General features: G+C 52.9%; 1 protein-coding gene across 1 annotated transcript; it reads left to right on the forward strand.

Moving 5' to 3' along the window:
- Positions 1-64: 64 nt before the first annotated feature.
- GPR84 (G protein-coupled receptor 84) lies at positions 65-8,180 on the forward strand. The gene is made up of 2 exons (XM_082419952.1): positions 65-3,107; positions 3,798-8,180. The coding sequence occupies exon 2, from the start codon at positions 3,806-3,808 to the stop codon at positions 4,994-4,996; it is 1,191 nt and encodes a 396-aa protein (XP_082276078.1). The 5' UTR covers positions 65-3,107; positions 3,798-3,805; the 3' UTR covers positions 4,997-8,180.
- The last annotated feature ends 6,232 nt before the right edge of the window (positions 8,181-14,412 follow it).

Consider the following 14,412-nt stretch of genomic DNA (forward strand, 5'->3'; position numbering starts at 1 on the left):
CAGACTCTCTATCTTTGCCCGCTGATTTGGGAGCAATTCCATCAGGGAGTGTATGTGTATGGTGAGGGGGGCCGGCACACAGGAAAGAGGGCCAGAAGAAGGAGGGGGACGGGGAAACGGGGCTGGGAGGAGGCAAGATCCAAGGCTTGCTCAAAGTGAGCAGAGCTCCCCATCCCGCTCACGCCTACTCCGGCCCAGCTCAAGTGTCAACTTGGCCCTGGGTAATCATTTCGAGTCCAGGTCTCGGATTGCAGCCATGGCTGTTGAGAATTCGCCGCAACTCCACCAGGCGGCGCCAACGACATGGAAAAGGAGACCGCTAGGCTCCAGTGCATGTCTCTAGATTCTAGGCAGACAGGTCTAGACCCGGTCTCAGACAAAGGAAGAATCGAGGTTTTTGTACCTCTGGTGGGAAACGCACGCCAGCAACACTCAAGGCATGGGAATAAGTGGGGGCAGGGACTTGGGAAACTGAGCTGTAGGCTCTACTCGGCCCCATATAGGCAGTGACCTTGGGGTTAGTCCTTACCCTCTCGAGACCTCAACTTCCCCATCTGCAAAATGAGGTTTGAGTCTCTTAAAAGTTCATTGAGACTTCATGGATCCACGACTAAAGTGCTGGGACCGTGCCATTTACAGATATGCTAGAATGCCTTCTCATCTGGTTCCCTAAATGGTCTATGGGACAAGAGGGCACACATCGCTCACTGCCTCCCACATGATGCTGGGGGAAAGGGTCTCTTCTCTGTCTTCAGAATTCGACTCAACCACACACTCACAAGAGCAGCCAGTGATTCTGTGACCCCCCCCTCGCTCTAGTCCAGCTGGGCAGCAGAAGGTCAACAAGAAAGGCCAGACCAGAACCCAGCCTCTACACGGGCCCCTCCTGAGTTGCATTTTCTTTGCTCACTTCCACCTCTCTACCCACTTCCCTGTCTTGCAGAAGAAAGGGGGAGGGAAGGTGGGATGACGACTGTTAAAGAGGAAGGAGAGGGGGAAGAGGGGCCTCCTGAGTTAGTCAATTGTGAAGTTGGGGGTGGGAGTTTGCTGTAGGCTCAGAAACGGAACCCAACAAGGAGTTTTGGGGGTTTTTTTGTGTGTGTGTTTTGTTTCGGTTTGTTTCAGGTCGATCTAGCTCAAAAAAAGACAGAGACTGGAGATCTAGAAGTCTGAGGGGCAGGAGTGGCTGAATAGGAGAGTGGAATGAGAAAAGCCGGGGCTGGATCACATGTGGGGAGAGAGAGGGGGGCTGGAAGAAATCGGGGTTAGAGGGGCTGAGATATTAGCATGTCCCACAGGTACTTCAAATCTGGTATAAAACTGAATTCATTATTTACCCCCTTCCCTAAGCCTGCTATGCTTCCCACATTCCCTATCTCATTGATTAAGAGAACCACCATCCACCTGGAAAATTGGGAGTCCTCCTAGTCTTCCCTCTTCCTAACCCTTTATCTAATGAGTCATTAAATAAATCCTATTTGACCTCTTAAGGACCTATGGATCCCCGATCATTGTTCTCTATTCCCACAACCGCTGCTCTAACCAGGACCGGCTACATCATTTGTGGGGCCCAGTGCAAAATGAAAAAGCAAAGTGTTCAAAAAGGATCTCAAGGCTGACTGCAGAGCATTAAATCAAGCACTGGACCCTTCCCAGCACAAGGCCCTGTGCGATTACACGCGCAGGCGGCATGCCCACCAAACCAGCCCTGGCCCTAACTCAGGCCCTGCCCCCCCCCCTTGTCTGAACTGGTGCCTCTTTACTGGTCTCTCTCCCTCTGGCCTGCAGGCTTTCACTCCTTACTCACAGCTCTCCAAGTGTAAATCTCCTCCAGGATATAACCCCAACTCCTCAGCATGGCACACAAGGCCTTCCTTGATTCTGACCCCACTCACCTCTCCAGGAGCGTCCCTCTTGCCCCCTCCTTCACATGCTTTGTTCGCCTCTACCTAAACCTCTGTGACTCTCTGCATCCTGTTCCCTTTATCTAGAATGTCCTTCTACTTATCCGCCCAAAAAACTCCTGTTCATCACTCACAATCCAGTTCAGGTGTCTCTCTGTGAACCCTTTCCTGATCCCCTCCTTGGCAGTTCGCTCCTTTTCTCTAAGTCTCTGATGTACTTCACAGAAGGGTCGGCAAACTTTTTCTTAAAGGGCCAGATAGCAAATATTTCAGGTTGTATTGGCCAAGAGGTAAAATTGAGGGTATTATGTAGGTACCTACATAGGTAACCATTTTAAAATGAAAGAAAACATTCTTGGCCCATGACCCATATGAAAATACATAGTGGGCCAGATTTGGCCCAAAGGCCAAACTTTGCTGACCCCTGCTTCAGAGGACCAATTAGGCATTTATATAGTTACATATCTGTCTCCTCCCCTAGACTACTCACAAGGCCATGCAGCATCCCCAGGGTCTAGCTCAGAGTCCAATGCCTAGTAGACACTCAGTACGTTTTTGGTGAGTGAATGGATGAATGAACCAATGATTGGGAGCCTGAGCCCCTGTGAGGCGGGAAGCCAGAATCCTAGATGCTTCATTTCCCACCTTTCTTCGTCTGAATCCTTTTTCAGATGTGAACCATCTCCAAGTTCTGGAGAGAGGGAAGGCAGTGTTCTCCCAAAACAAACCCGAGGCTTCTGGGGTGCCTAGAGTTGCTCCTAGAACTTGGTCTTGTCCTTTGGCCCCTTGAGAAGTGGCCCAGATACTCTGATGCTCTGCCTCCCTGTCCCAACAATTCTCGGCAATGATCTTATAGGTGTCCTGCCATGCAAAGAGAGGGAGGAAACAGAGCTTGGGTTTCAGGAAGGAGAACTGAAGGAGTAATAAGACTTTGGAGTAAGTAGCAGGGAAATTTCAACAGAGAAGCCCAGATTTCACTAGCTAAAGCAAAGTGAGTAGGACCAGAAGCAAGGGAGGAAGCAAGGGAGGAAGTGGCTGAGGTTGTATAACTGGGGAGCTTCTTGTTGTTCCAGTCTAGTATAATAGGAGACAGGAGAGCAGAGCACCTCCTGTCTGAAGCCTGACTGCCCACCAGAAAGGACTGCTCTTTGAGTGAGTTGGACGTCTTCCACCAGAGAGAGATTTGAAGGCTGGGAGACTCAGGTGAGTACTTTGGTGGTGGGAGTACTTTTATATTCTCTGTCTCCTCATCTCCCAGGTGGTAAAAACAGAAAAAACTGAGGCCTGGGACTACAGACAGAGGGGACTATTCTCCTGAATACAGAGGAGAGGGGACTCCTGGGTGGTCTTAAGGGACAGGGAAAGAGTTAGAAAGGTCGGAAGGTGCTGGGGTTACTGAGAGTATCTGGATGGATACTGAAAAGGCCGGGAGTTCGGAGTGGACAGAAATTAAAGTTAGATAAAAATTTGGGAAAATCTTTGAAAATGGGAAAGGAAGGGGTTGGGGATCTTGGGATGAAGAGGCCTGGGAATGGCTCAGGAGGCTGGTGAGATCCTGGAGTGGTTCAGGTGTTCAGGAGCCCAGAGTTATCCAAGAGATCTAGGGACTTCCCTGGTGGTCCAGTGGCTAAGACTCCATGCTCCCAATGCAGCAGGCCCAGGTTCAATCCCTGGTCAGGGAACTAGATCCCACATGCTGCGAGTAAAATTTTGCATACTGCAACTAAAGATCCCTCATGCCACAACAAAGTTTCCTGCGTGCCTCAACTAAGACCCAGAGCAGCCAAATAAATAAATAAATAAAATTTTTTTTTTTTAAAAAAAGAGAAAGATCTAAGTTCAAGGTCAGGTTCTAACTCCCTCTTCCTCTTCCCCCCACCCCACCCCTTTCAGCCTCCATCATGTGGAACACCTCTGATGCCAATTTCTCCTGCTACCATGAGTCTGTGCTGGGCTATCGTTATGTGGCAGTTAGCTGGGGCGTGGTGGTGACCGTGACAGGCACTGTGGGCAACGTGCTGACCCTGCTGGCCTTGGCCATCCAGCCCAAGCTCCGTACCCGCTTCAACCTGCTCATCGCCAACCTCACAGTGGCCGATCTGCTCTACTGCACCCTTCTCCAGCCCTTCTCTGTGGACACCTACCTCCACCTGCACTGGCGCACTGGTGCCACCTTCTGCAGGGTCTTTGGGCTCCTCCTTTTTGCGTCCAACTCTGTCTCCATCCTCACCCTCTGCCTCATCGCCCTGGGACGCTACCTCCTCATTGCCCACCCGAAGCTCTTTCCCCATATTTTCAGTGCCAAGGGCATCGTGCTTGCACTGGTGAGCACCTGGGCGGTGGGTGTGGCCAGCTTTGCTCCCCTCTGGCCAATCTATGTCTTGGTGCCCGTAGTCTGCACCTGCAGCTTTGATCGCATTCGAGGCCGGCCGCATACCACCATCCTCATGGGCATCTACTTTGTGGTTGGGCTCAGCAGTGTCGGTGTCTTCTATTACCTCATCCACCGCCAGGTGAAGCGAGCAGCACAGGCACTGGATCAGTACAAGCTGCGCCAGGCGAGCATCCACTCCAACCACGTGGCTGGGACAGATGAGGCCATGCCGAGTCGTTTCCAGGAGCTGGACAGTGGGCTGGCATCAGGAGGGCACAGCGAGGGGATTTCATCTGAGCCAGTCAGTGCCGCCACCACCCAGACCCTGGAAGGGGACTCATCAGCAGTGGGGGACCAGAGCAACAGCAAGGCAGCTAAGCAAATGGCAGAGAAAAGCCCTCCAGGAGAGCCTGCCAAAGCCAGGACAACTAAGAGAGACCAGGGAGCTCAGGGCTCTCCGTCAGAGTTTGGGAAGGTGACTCGGATGTGTTTTGCTGTGTTCCTCTGCTTCTCCCTGAGCTACATCCCTTTCCTGCTGCTCAACATCCTGGACGCCAAGGTCCGGGCTCCCCGGGTTGTCCACATGCTTGCTGCCAACCTCACCTGGCTCAATGGTTGCATCAACCCTGTGCTCTATGCAGCCATGAACCGCCAATTCCGCCAAGCCTATGGCGCCCTCCTAAAACGAGGGCCCCAGAGTTTTTGTAGGTTCCATTAGAACTATGTCCCCAGTCACCAGAATTTGGAAATGTCTCCTCCAGAACTAAGGTGGCCAGCTGGTATAAGAGTAGATGAAAGACCTTTGGGAATTTCCACAGACAACCTCTCCCCAACCCCCAAACCAGGCCTCTCCATCCCTCGCTCAACATTTCAGCCCTAGGCTGCTCAAGGTGCATTATTAATTATTAATAAACAAAATCCATCCTTTTCACATTCAGGTGTGATCTTTGGGGAAGAAGGAAATAGGCCAGGGTTGGTTTGCAGCTGGAACTTAATAGTTGAGGGTTTGGGGGGACCTAGGTCAGAGCAGGGAGGGGCAGGAAGCAGAAGGCCTGGGACACAGCCTTCAGCTGAGGGGTTTCCAGGTATAAAACATGTGAGTTGGTTTAAGAGGATTAGCCTGCCTTTTGTTTAACCTCCCAGAAACGGCCCCCACCTGCTGCCAGGATCCCCCATCACTGCAAACAGGTTTTTTCAGCTCAAAAAAGTTTTGAAATCCAGCTTTGATAGCCCCTCCAGTGAGTCCAGCCTCCTGGCCCTTGCCCTATCCAAAGAGAATGGTCACAGGGAAGAACTTCTCGCTCTGTGGAAATGGAGCTGAGCTTAGCTGAGGCAATGGCAGAAGGGTGTTCTAGCTGCCCTAGCAAGGTCATGCTTGTTGGAGCTAATTCACCTGGGTCCTGGCCCCTCCCTTCCCCCAGACTTGCTCTTGTCGTCCTGGATTACGAAAGCCGAACAGAGACTCTAGTTAAGAAGGCTCAGGGGGCTTCCGTGGTGGTGCAGTGGTTAAGAATCCACCTTCCAGTGCAGGGGACACGGGTTCAAGCCCTGGTCCGGGAAGATCCCACATGCTGTGGAGCAACTAAGCCTGTGCACCACAACTACTGAGCCTGCGCTCTAGAGCCCGCAAGCCACAACTACTGAGCCCGTGTGCCACAACTACTGAAGCTCGCACGCCTAGAGCCTGTGCTCCACAACAAGAGAAGCCACCACGATAAGAAGCCCCCGCACCGCAACGAAGAGTAGCCCTCGCTCACCGCAACTAGAGAAAGCTGTGCGCAGCAACAAAGACCCAATGCAGCCAAAAATAAATAATAAATAAATAAATTTAAAAAAAAAAAAAGAAGGCTCAGGAGCCAAGCTGAGGGGAGAGCATATCATTCCCTTCCTCCAGTGTAACTGGCATCCTGTCACCCATGTGCTCGCGAATGCACATGCACGAATTTAAAGCACCTGTGGCCACCAGGTGACGCTGGTTCTCTGTGTTTCCTTTCTGGCTTCCCTGTTGAGGACAGAAGGTGTCAGCAAGACTGGGAGTCCAGAGATATCGCCACCCTCCTGGCCAGCAGGGGTGGAGACCCAGGAATCCGCACCCCTCCCTTTTCCCCAAAGCTTAGGAAGAAAAGTGAAGAATTAGACACTTATTTTTCATGAGATATTTATTGTCTACCTGGTTGGACTGGGGGGAGCAGGGTGGGCACTGGGGATAGAATGTGAGACTCACGCTGATGGTGACACTGCTCTGGCTGCGTGCCGTCCCTTCCCTGCCCCCAAGTCCATGGTTTGAGAGAACAAAGTCCAGAGAGATTAAGACAAGGGCAGAAAGAACCATAGTCAGGGTGGACAGATTGATACCCTCACATTCAACACACTTCCAGGGCCCGGGAATCCTGCCTCCTAATGAGGAACATGTGCTTCGGAGTATCCTCCTCCCGCAAAAATCACAGCGGCCTATACTGAGTCAAATTCAGGTGACTAAGGCAGGGGTCCAGACAGGTGGGGTGAACGGCAGAACCAATAAAGAACATCAGCCTGGGAGTGTAGGGACCAGGGCTCCAATCAAGGCTCTCTGATAATTAGTTCAGTGAACTGGAGGAGGACCCTGGATCATTCTGGACCTCAGGTTTTATCATCTGTACAAAGATGGGGGTGGGGTGCACTCTTATCATGTGCTTTGTGCTGTCCTAAATCCTGTAAATATATATATTTTTAAATTAATTAATTAATTAATTTATTTATTTTTGGCTGTGTTGGGTCTTCGCTTCTGTGCGAGGGCTTTCTCCAGCTGTGGCAAGCGGGAGCCACTCTTCATCGCGGTGCGCGGGCCTCTCACCATCGTGGCCTCTCTTGTTGCGGAGCACAGGCTCCAGACGCGCAGGCTCAGTAGTTGTGGCTCACGGGTCTAGTTGCTCCGCGGCATGTGGGATCCTCCCAGACCAGGGCTCGAACCCATGTCCCCTGCATTGGCAGGCAGATTCCCAACCACTGCACCACCAGGGAAGCCCCTCTAAATATATTATTTTGTGTAATCCTTACAAAATTTACCAAAAGGTATCTATTATAATCTCTTGCTTACAAATGAAAAAAAATGAAGCACAAATAGGGTAAGCAATTTGTCTGAAGTCCAAGGGCTAGTAAGTGATATGATCATGATTTGAGGGCCGAAAGTCTGACTTTAGTACCAGCCCACATGTCTAACCACTATAGGACAGCAGCCTTTTTTAATAACTAGAATCAAGTGACCAGATGATCCCGAAAAATCCTTCCTGCTCAGACGTTCGAAGATTCTGAAAGTTGAGAGTTCTCTGAAGGGTTGTAAAGTGAAGGGCTTCACTTTTCATATTCCTTGAAGGCGATTCAAAAGCTTTGGCAAGTAGAAAGGAGAAGCAATAGGGATTGAGGTTAGACCTCTGGAGGGACTTCCCAATCATCAGTCGCTGGGAAAAAATGACTCAGGGAACACGGAAGGAAACCCTGGAGTCTGAAACCAGAGAGGACAGATCATAGCGAGAAAGAAACGCCCTCCTCTCTCACCCTCCACAGCCCACACACCCATACCCCACCCCTAATCTCGATAGGCGCTGAGTGAGGGAAAAGAGGAAGATTATCTCTCAGGCTTTTTCTCTCTTGCGGGTGTGCACGGCGCGCGTGTGTCCCTCGTGGTGCGGAGCTCACGCGTGTCTCGGGGAAGTGTATGCATTTGTCTTGGGGAAGTGGGTCACGGGGGCCCTCCTGAGGGTGTCAGTGTCTCTCTTTTCTCTTTATCTCTGTCAGTCTCGGGCTCTATCGCGGACTTTCTGACGCTATCTCTCAAGGCTTCTCTTTGTCTCTCTCCATCTGTCCGTCTCTCCTGTAGGCTGTCTTCATCGTTTGTACCTCCGTTATCGCCTTTTTTCTCCCGAGCTTGTTCTCTCCCGCCTGACCCCCTCCAGCTCTCCCCGCGCCCCCTCCCCAGTCCCCCACCCCGGCGACTGTCGCTCGTCCGCACACTCTCTCTCTTTCGCTGTCTCTTACAGGCAGATTTATGGTCAGCCCAGGGCCTTTCATTGGCCAAGCGCTGACAGGACTTGATTTAACGCCGCCTCTCATTGGCTGAGCTTGACAGGCCGATTTACGAGTCACTCTGCCATTGGCCAAAATGCCTTGGCCCTGATTTATGGCTCGGTGGCGGAGGAGAGAGGGGGGCGCCGCTGGGGAATGAGGTTGCCCCTCCCCTCTGCACCGCTTCCGTCTTCCTATCCCCTGCTTTTTCTCCCCTTGCTCTCCCTCCCCTCAAGGAACCGCACTCCCTCTACCTGTTCCTCAAGCCCTCTCCTTCTCTTTCATACATTGGGAGGGGAAAATGGGGCGTGGTGGTGGTAGGAACTGAAGCAGACGAGGAGGTCTGAAGGGGTAAACAGGAGCTGAGGAATCTGAGGGGTAGGATGGGGTAGAGTAGGGAGAGAAGAGGAGATTGGAGAGGGAGAGAGAATCCTGAGCTGAAGAGCGAAGGGGAAACTGAGGGTGCGAAGGGGGTGACCGAGGAATAGGAAGGCTGAGGAGAAAAGGAAGACTGAGGGAGAGAAGGTGGGGGGGCGCTCTGAGGAGAAGACGGGAGAGACTGAAAAGAAAGGGCGTGTATGAGGGGGGCAAATGGGCAGAAGCGGGGAGCTCCGGGCACGGAGACTTTTCTTTTCAAACCTCACTATCCAGACCGAATAAGAGACGGAAATTTCCTCTTCAGACAACGGTTCTGAAAAGGGGGAGACTTGGAAGAGCAAACACGTAGAGAAAAGCGCCGCAGAGAGGGGCGAGGGGCGCAGGAAAGAACTAGAAGGTAATAGCAAGAAAAGAGAGAAGGAGAAGGATGGGAAACTAATGGAGAAGACAGAACTAAGTTTGGTTTTTATTTGGGGGCGTGAGAAAAGGCTAATCCCTAGAGGAACGATGGAGAGCCACAACTCCGCCTCCTCCTCCTCCTTTCAGTGAAGACCCATAGGCGTCTGCCCGGGGGCCAGTCAGACACCGCCCCCAGGAGATGTTCTACTTCCTCAAGGGTTCAGTAGGCTCCCCTTCCCTACACCTCGCTCCTCCCGCTTGCCCACCTCCCCAGTTAAATTTATGAGTTCAGGGCTGGCCTTCAGGAATTAGGAATATTTATGCTTCTTTGAGAGTGAGGTTTGGAAGGTGATATAAATAAGGGGCCATGGAGGGGCTGCAGCGCTGGGCTCCTATTTTTAGCACGGATGCTTTCCCAAGGCCCCCACCCACCAGTTCCCTCTCATCCTGAGCCAGAGAAAGGAGCACTGAGTGAGGTGGGGAATGGCTTTCAGATACCAGAAAGGGCCTTTGACTATCCTGGAGAGCCCCTCAGAGGACTGCAGAGCTTTGCAGCAGGAGGGATTGAAGGCAGATGGGGGAGGAACTTTCCAATCATCCTGGCATTCTTATCACCCCTCCTCGAGTGCAGTTACAGCATTTCTGCAGAAGACGGAGAGAAATGGGGAGAAGCCAGTTTCCCCTCTGCCCCCCTAAACTCAGTTGCTGGGGAATAAGGGAGAGGAGCCAGGAAATTCAGAGGCAGGTTTCTCTGGCTTGTCCCCTCGCTCACTGGCAGAGGAAGATTTGAAATCCTCCACCGCCCCACAGACCACAGCCTGGGTCCCTGGGAAAGGAGGCTGGGAATGCAGGGCTCAGGGCATCTCCTAGGAGTCTAAGCCCCCAACCTGTCCACCCCCACTGCTGGCTGGGAATTAAAAACAGCCAGTAGTTCACGATACCCCTGGGCCTCCAGGAAATGAGGGAGGGAGAGAGGATCTGTCCTGTGGATCCACATGACTTCTCCAGCCCTCAGCTCCAGGAGCCGTGTCTGTGACTCCCAGCCCAACCAGAGGGCTTGCTCTGGCTTGGGGAGGTAGTGAACAAAGAGGGGGTCCATGATATAGGGGGACCTAAAGAGAACAAAGAGAGGTGGGGAAGAGCTGCCCCCTCCGTCCACACGCACACTGTGCCTCCCATCCACTGTGGCCTTAGCAAGGACGGCCACAGCGCACACGCCGGACTGTGCTGCCTGGAGTGGGAGAAGGGAGGGAGAGAAAGGTCTAGACTGGCCCTTTAAGAGCCACTTAGGGTCAGAGAGCCTGGGCTACAGAGAGGGGAAGGAGCTGATGTCAGAAGACGGATGGGCAGCAAGATGGGGATTGATGCTAATGGGGGAGTTAAAGCTAAGTACCCAGACACGCAGAGGGCAGAACTGCAGATCTGTCTTCCTCACGCTCACCCCCCTCCCCAAACCAGGGCTGTAAATCTGCCTTCTCAATTGGGGGAAGAGGGAGCGAGGAAAAACGAGATGCTCACTTCTTCCTTTTCCTGTTTTTTTCCTTACCCTGTGCAAATCCCCACCCCACCCCCCAGTTCTTTTGTCCTCTCCCAGTCTCTCCACCCAACCCATGAATGCTTCCCACTGAAATTTCCAATTTTTGGCTTTCCATCAAGAATTGAGGGAATAGTTTCAGCTTGCAGAAGAGTTTAAAAAGAAACCACGAGAAGGTCTCCCTCATCAGCCCCTGGGTGGGAATGGGTTGGTGGGATTGTGGTGAGAGGCTGATAGACGGGAAGCTCCCAGTTGCCTCGGTTTCTCTTCCCTCCATCCTCTTTTCACTTGGAGGTAACTTGAGCAGCCTTCTCCTGGGACAGTAGGGTGAAGGCGGCAAGCGGGATGTTGGGTGCCAGGAGCTGGAAGGGGTGCAGCTTCAGAGTTGGGTTTGCGGAGGCCCCTGACACACTGAGATTCTGGAGGGGCTAGTGGGCCTCCAGGGGTGGCTCGGGAAGCTGCAGGAGCTGTCCACTGAAAGATATATGGTCTGGTTTCTCGGAAACTCCTGGATCATACCGTTCCCTCTCCTTGAGCACACACCCTGCCTGCTGAGTGGAGACAATTTCGGGCCAATAATCTATTTACTGTAAAGGCAGGGTCCAGCTGCTCCTCATCTTCTCAGGAGGCAGTTGGAGGTCTCAGGGAGGAAGACCTACTTTTTTTTTTTAATCCAATCTGAAGTGTTTTTTTTTTAATACATAAATAAATGTATTTATTTATTTATGGCTCTATTAGGTCTTCGTTGCTGTGTGCAGGCTTTCTCTAGTTGTGATGAGCGGGGGGCTACTTTTCGTCGCTGTGCGCAGGCTTCTCATTGTCGTGGCTTCTCTTGTTGTGGAGCACGGGCTATAGGCGCGCAGGCTTCAGTATTTGTGGCACTTGGGCTCCGTAGTTGTGGCTCGTGGGCTATAGGAGCGCAGGCTCAGTAGTTGTGGCGCACAGGCTTAGTTGCTCCACGGCATGTGGGATCTTCCCAGAGCAGGGCTCGAACCCGGGTCTCCTGCATTGGCAGGCGGATTCTTAACCACTGTGCCACCAGGGAAGCCCGAGGAAGGCCTTCTCACAGTGGCTGGAGCTAATAACCCTTGGGGAATTCCATTTCTTTCTCTGCTTCCAGGTGAGACGGTATCTTCCATCTTTCAGGACCCATAATCACCTTTATCTCCCTCTTTATTGGCAATCAGGGCCTGTTCTGGAGAAGTCCTTCTAGATTAGGGGAAGTTCATCTCGTTTCGCCTGTTGCAGGGCTAAACCTGAACTCCTTTCTAGTCCTGGAAATAACTGATTCTACCTGGTTTCCAAATCCTCCCCAGTATTCATAAGAGAACGACCCTAAGACACCAATCTCATCTCTTCCCTCCGCCCAGGTTTTCCTTCAGAGGCCTAAAGCCACCTCGAGGCCATCGTCTCTGTTTCCTCAGTCTTCAGGGACAAAGGAGAGAGCAAGGTTATAGTGGAAAGGGGCGGGGGGTGAGGGTTGTGAGAAGGAGCCATTGGAACCCAGGCTTCCTGCCTCCCAGCATCTGGCCAAGCACTCCCTCCCATCCAGGGAGGTCAGCCATTGCCCTCAGCCCTGGTCTTGGGGATGCTTCTCTATCCTGGTGATAAATCCTGTCTTTGTCTTCCCTCCAACCCAGGCCCCAGGCGGCTGGGGGTCAGAGGCTGGGGGAGGGGTCAGTGTGGAGGAGGGAGAGATACAAGGAGAGTGGGAGGAGAAGACGGACAGGAGCAGCTGGTGAGCAGGCATGGGGGTGGGCAGTGAGGGGATGGGGCCTCTTGATGCTGCAGATCCTGACTGCACATTCCAGCAGGCCTGCATTCCAAGTGAAAAAGCCAGGATTCCTTGGAATCCTGGAAATACCTTGGGGATGGCCCCTGGAGCATCAGGAATACTAGGGGTGGGGGGGTTGGTATGGGGTGCCTCAAGGAAGGAGGCTGCTGAAAGAAATGGGAGAATGAGAGTATTGTGGGGATCATCTCTATCCCCACCAGACACCCCTCCACGCCTGTGCCCTGCATGCACGTGCACAGATGGACCGACTGACACACGCGCGCGCGCGCGCGTGGACACACAAGATTTCTGGCCGAGCAGTGTGAGGGGGCCCAGGAGGTCCAGCCTGCCCCTTGCCTGGCCCCTCTCCAACTGCCTTCTCTTGCTTTGACTTTCCTGTCTCCACCTCTCCATTCTTTCTCTCTGCTCCCAGCCTTGCTCTCTTTGTGTGGGTTTCTCTCACTCTTCCAGTTTGCTATGCTGGCTTTCTGCTAACCCTCAGCCGCTGCCCTCCTTGTCTCTCAGTCACTTTTTCTCTTTCCATCTTCCTGTCCCACTCCTCCCACCTCTCCTACTTCCTTGGACTCTCCATCGGCCTGTCCGGCCTCTGCTGCTCTTCAGCCCAGCCATCCTCTAGCCCACTGCCACCCCAGAGCCCTCTGTCTGACCCGGGGGGACATTCAGATTGCAAAGAGGGATGGCAAGGAGAAATGAGTGACTCTGAATGAGTCTCTGCTTTGATGGGAGGTCTGGGATCATATTGTGTTATTACATGGGATGGATGGAGGTGGGGGAGGCCAGGTGACTGCGAGACAAGTTCGACAAATTGAGGAGGGTGAAATGGGAGGGAAGAGAGATTGATAGAAGACACAGAAGGGCAAACACTAAAGAGAGACGGGTAAGGACTAAGGGTTCCCTTTAAGTGTGTGTTTTGGGTCAGTCTGAAGGTGAGGAGCTGAGGGGCATCTACTGAGTCATACTGAGACACAGATCCAGAGACAAGATCTGGAGACCCAGCCAGAGAAACACAGATGCGATGTCCACCAGGCAGCCAAACAATTTGAGCTCTCTCGCCTACCTGGGAAGGTCTCACAGACCTCTTCCTCCTCTGCAGATAGTCCTGGAGAGCCAGTTCCCTCTCCACTCACCTCCTCCTCCCCTACCCACTCCTGCCCCACCAGTGAGAATGACATCAGCTCTGGCTGCCACTGTCCTCAGCCCTGCTGATGTACTCTCCCATGGGTGAAACAGAGGCCAATCACCTCTGCCCCACCCATTCATTCTCCAGTCCAGGAGCTGGGGCTTACACAAGCCAGCACCCTGGGGTGGGAGTGGGAGGAGGCTGTACCAGGAAAAAAGGGGGGGCATGGGCACCAGGGGGAGGGAGAGGAACTGGAGAGGGGTACTGAGGAAGAGGGGCTGCAGCACTAAATCACTCTGTTGAGGGGGCTCCCTCTGCTCAGTGGGGTGGGGAGAGGATAGACATTTGGGGAGGAGGGAGAGAAGAATGGGAAATCGCCACATCTGGCAGGCAGGTGTCTGGCACTATTCAGGCTGTAGTCACTTTCCCAGCCAAAGGGGAGGAAGGGGCATGGGGGAGGAGGGGTTCCCAGGATCCCCTGGGGAAGAGGGAAAGGCTCACAAACAGAGACAGAGGCCCAGAATCAGACAGAAAGAGACCAAGGGAGGGAGACAGTCAGACCCTACTCCCCAGTCTCTGCTTCAGTCCGGGCTGGGAATGGGTTTGCTCAGAGTCCTGAAAGGAAATTGTTGGCCAGAGGGCTGGGTAGGCCGGGGAACTACAGTTCCATTCCTAGTGGGAAACAGAGAAGGCAGGGAAAGTTCAAACCAGGCCAGGCTGGGGAAACAAGCTCAGAGAATTCCAAGTCTGAGAACTGGATAGAACACCATTCTCCACACCCGTCACTGATCTGCAGCCCTCACCTCTCAGACTGACAGCCCACCCCCCAACAGGGTCAATGCTGGCTGATGAGTAGGAAGCTTAGGA

The sequence above is a fragment of the Balaenoptera physalus genome (assembly GCF_965194825.1).
Source record: "Balaenoptera physalus genome assembly, chromosome: 13".
Classification (NCBI taxonomy): Eukaryota; Metazoa; Chordata; class Mammalia; order Artiodactyla; family Balaenopteridae; genus Balaenoptera; species Balaenoptera physalus.

Excerpts from the sequence above, each read along its gene's own strand:
- GPR84 (XM_082419952.1), top strand. The coding sequence starts at position 3,806 with ATGTGGAACACCTCTGATGCCAATTTCTCCTGCTACCATGAGTCTGTG.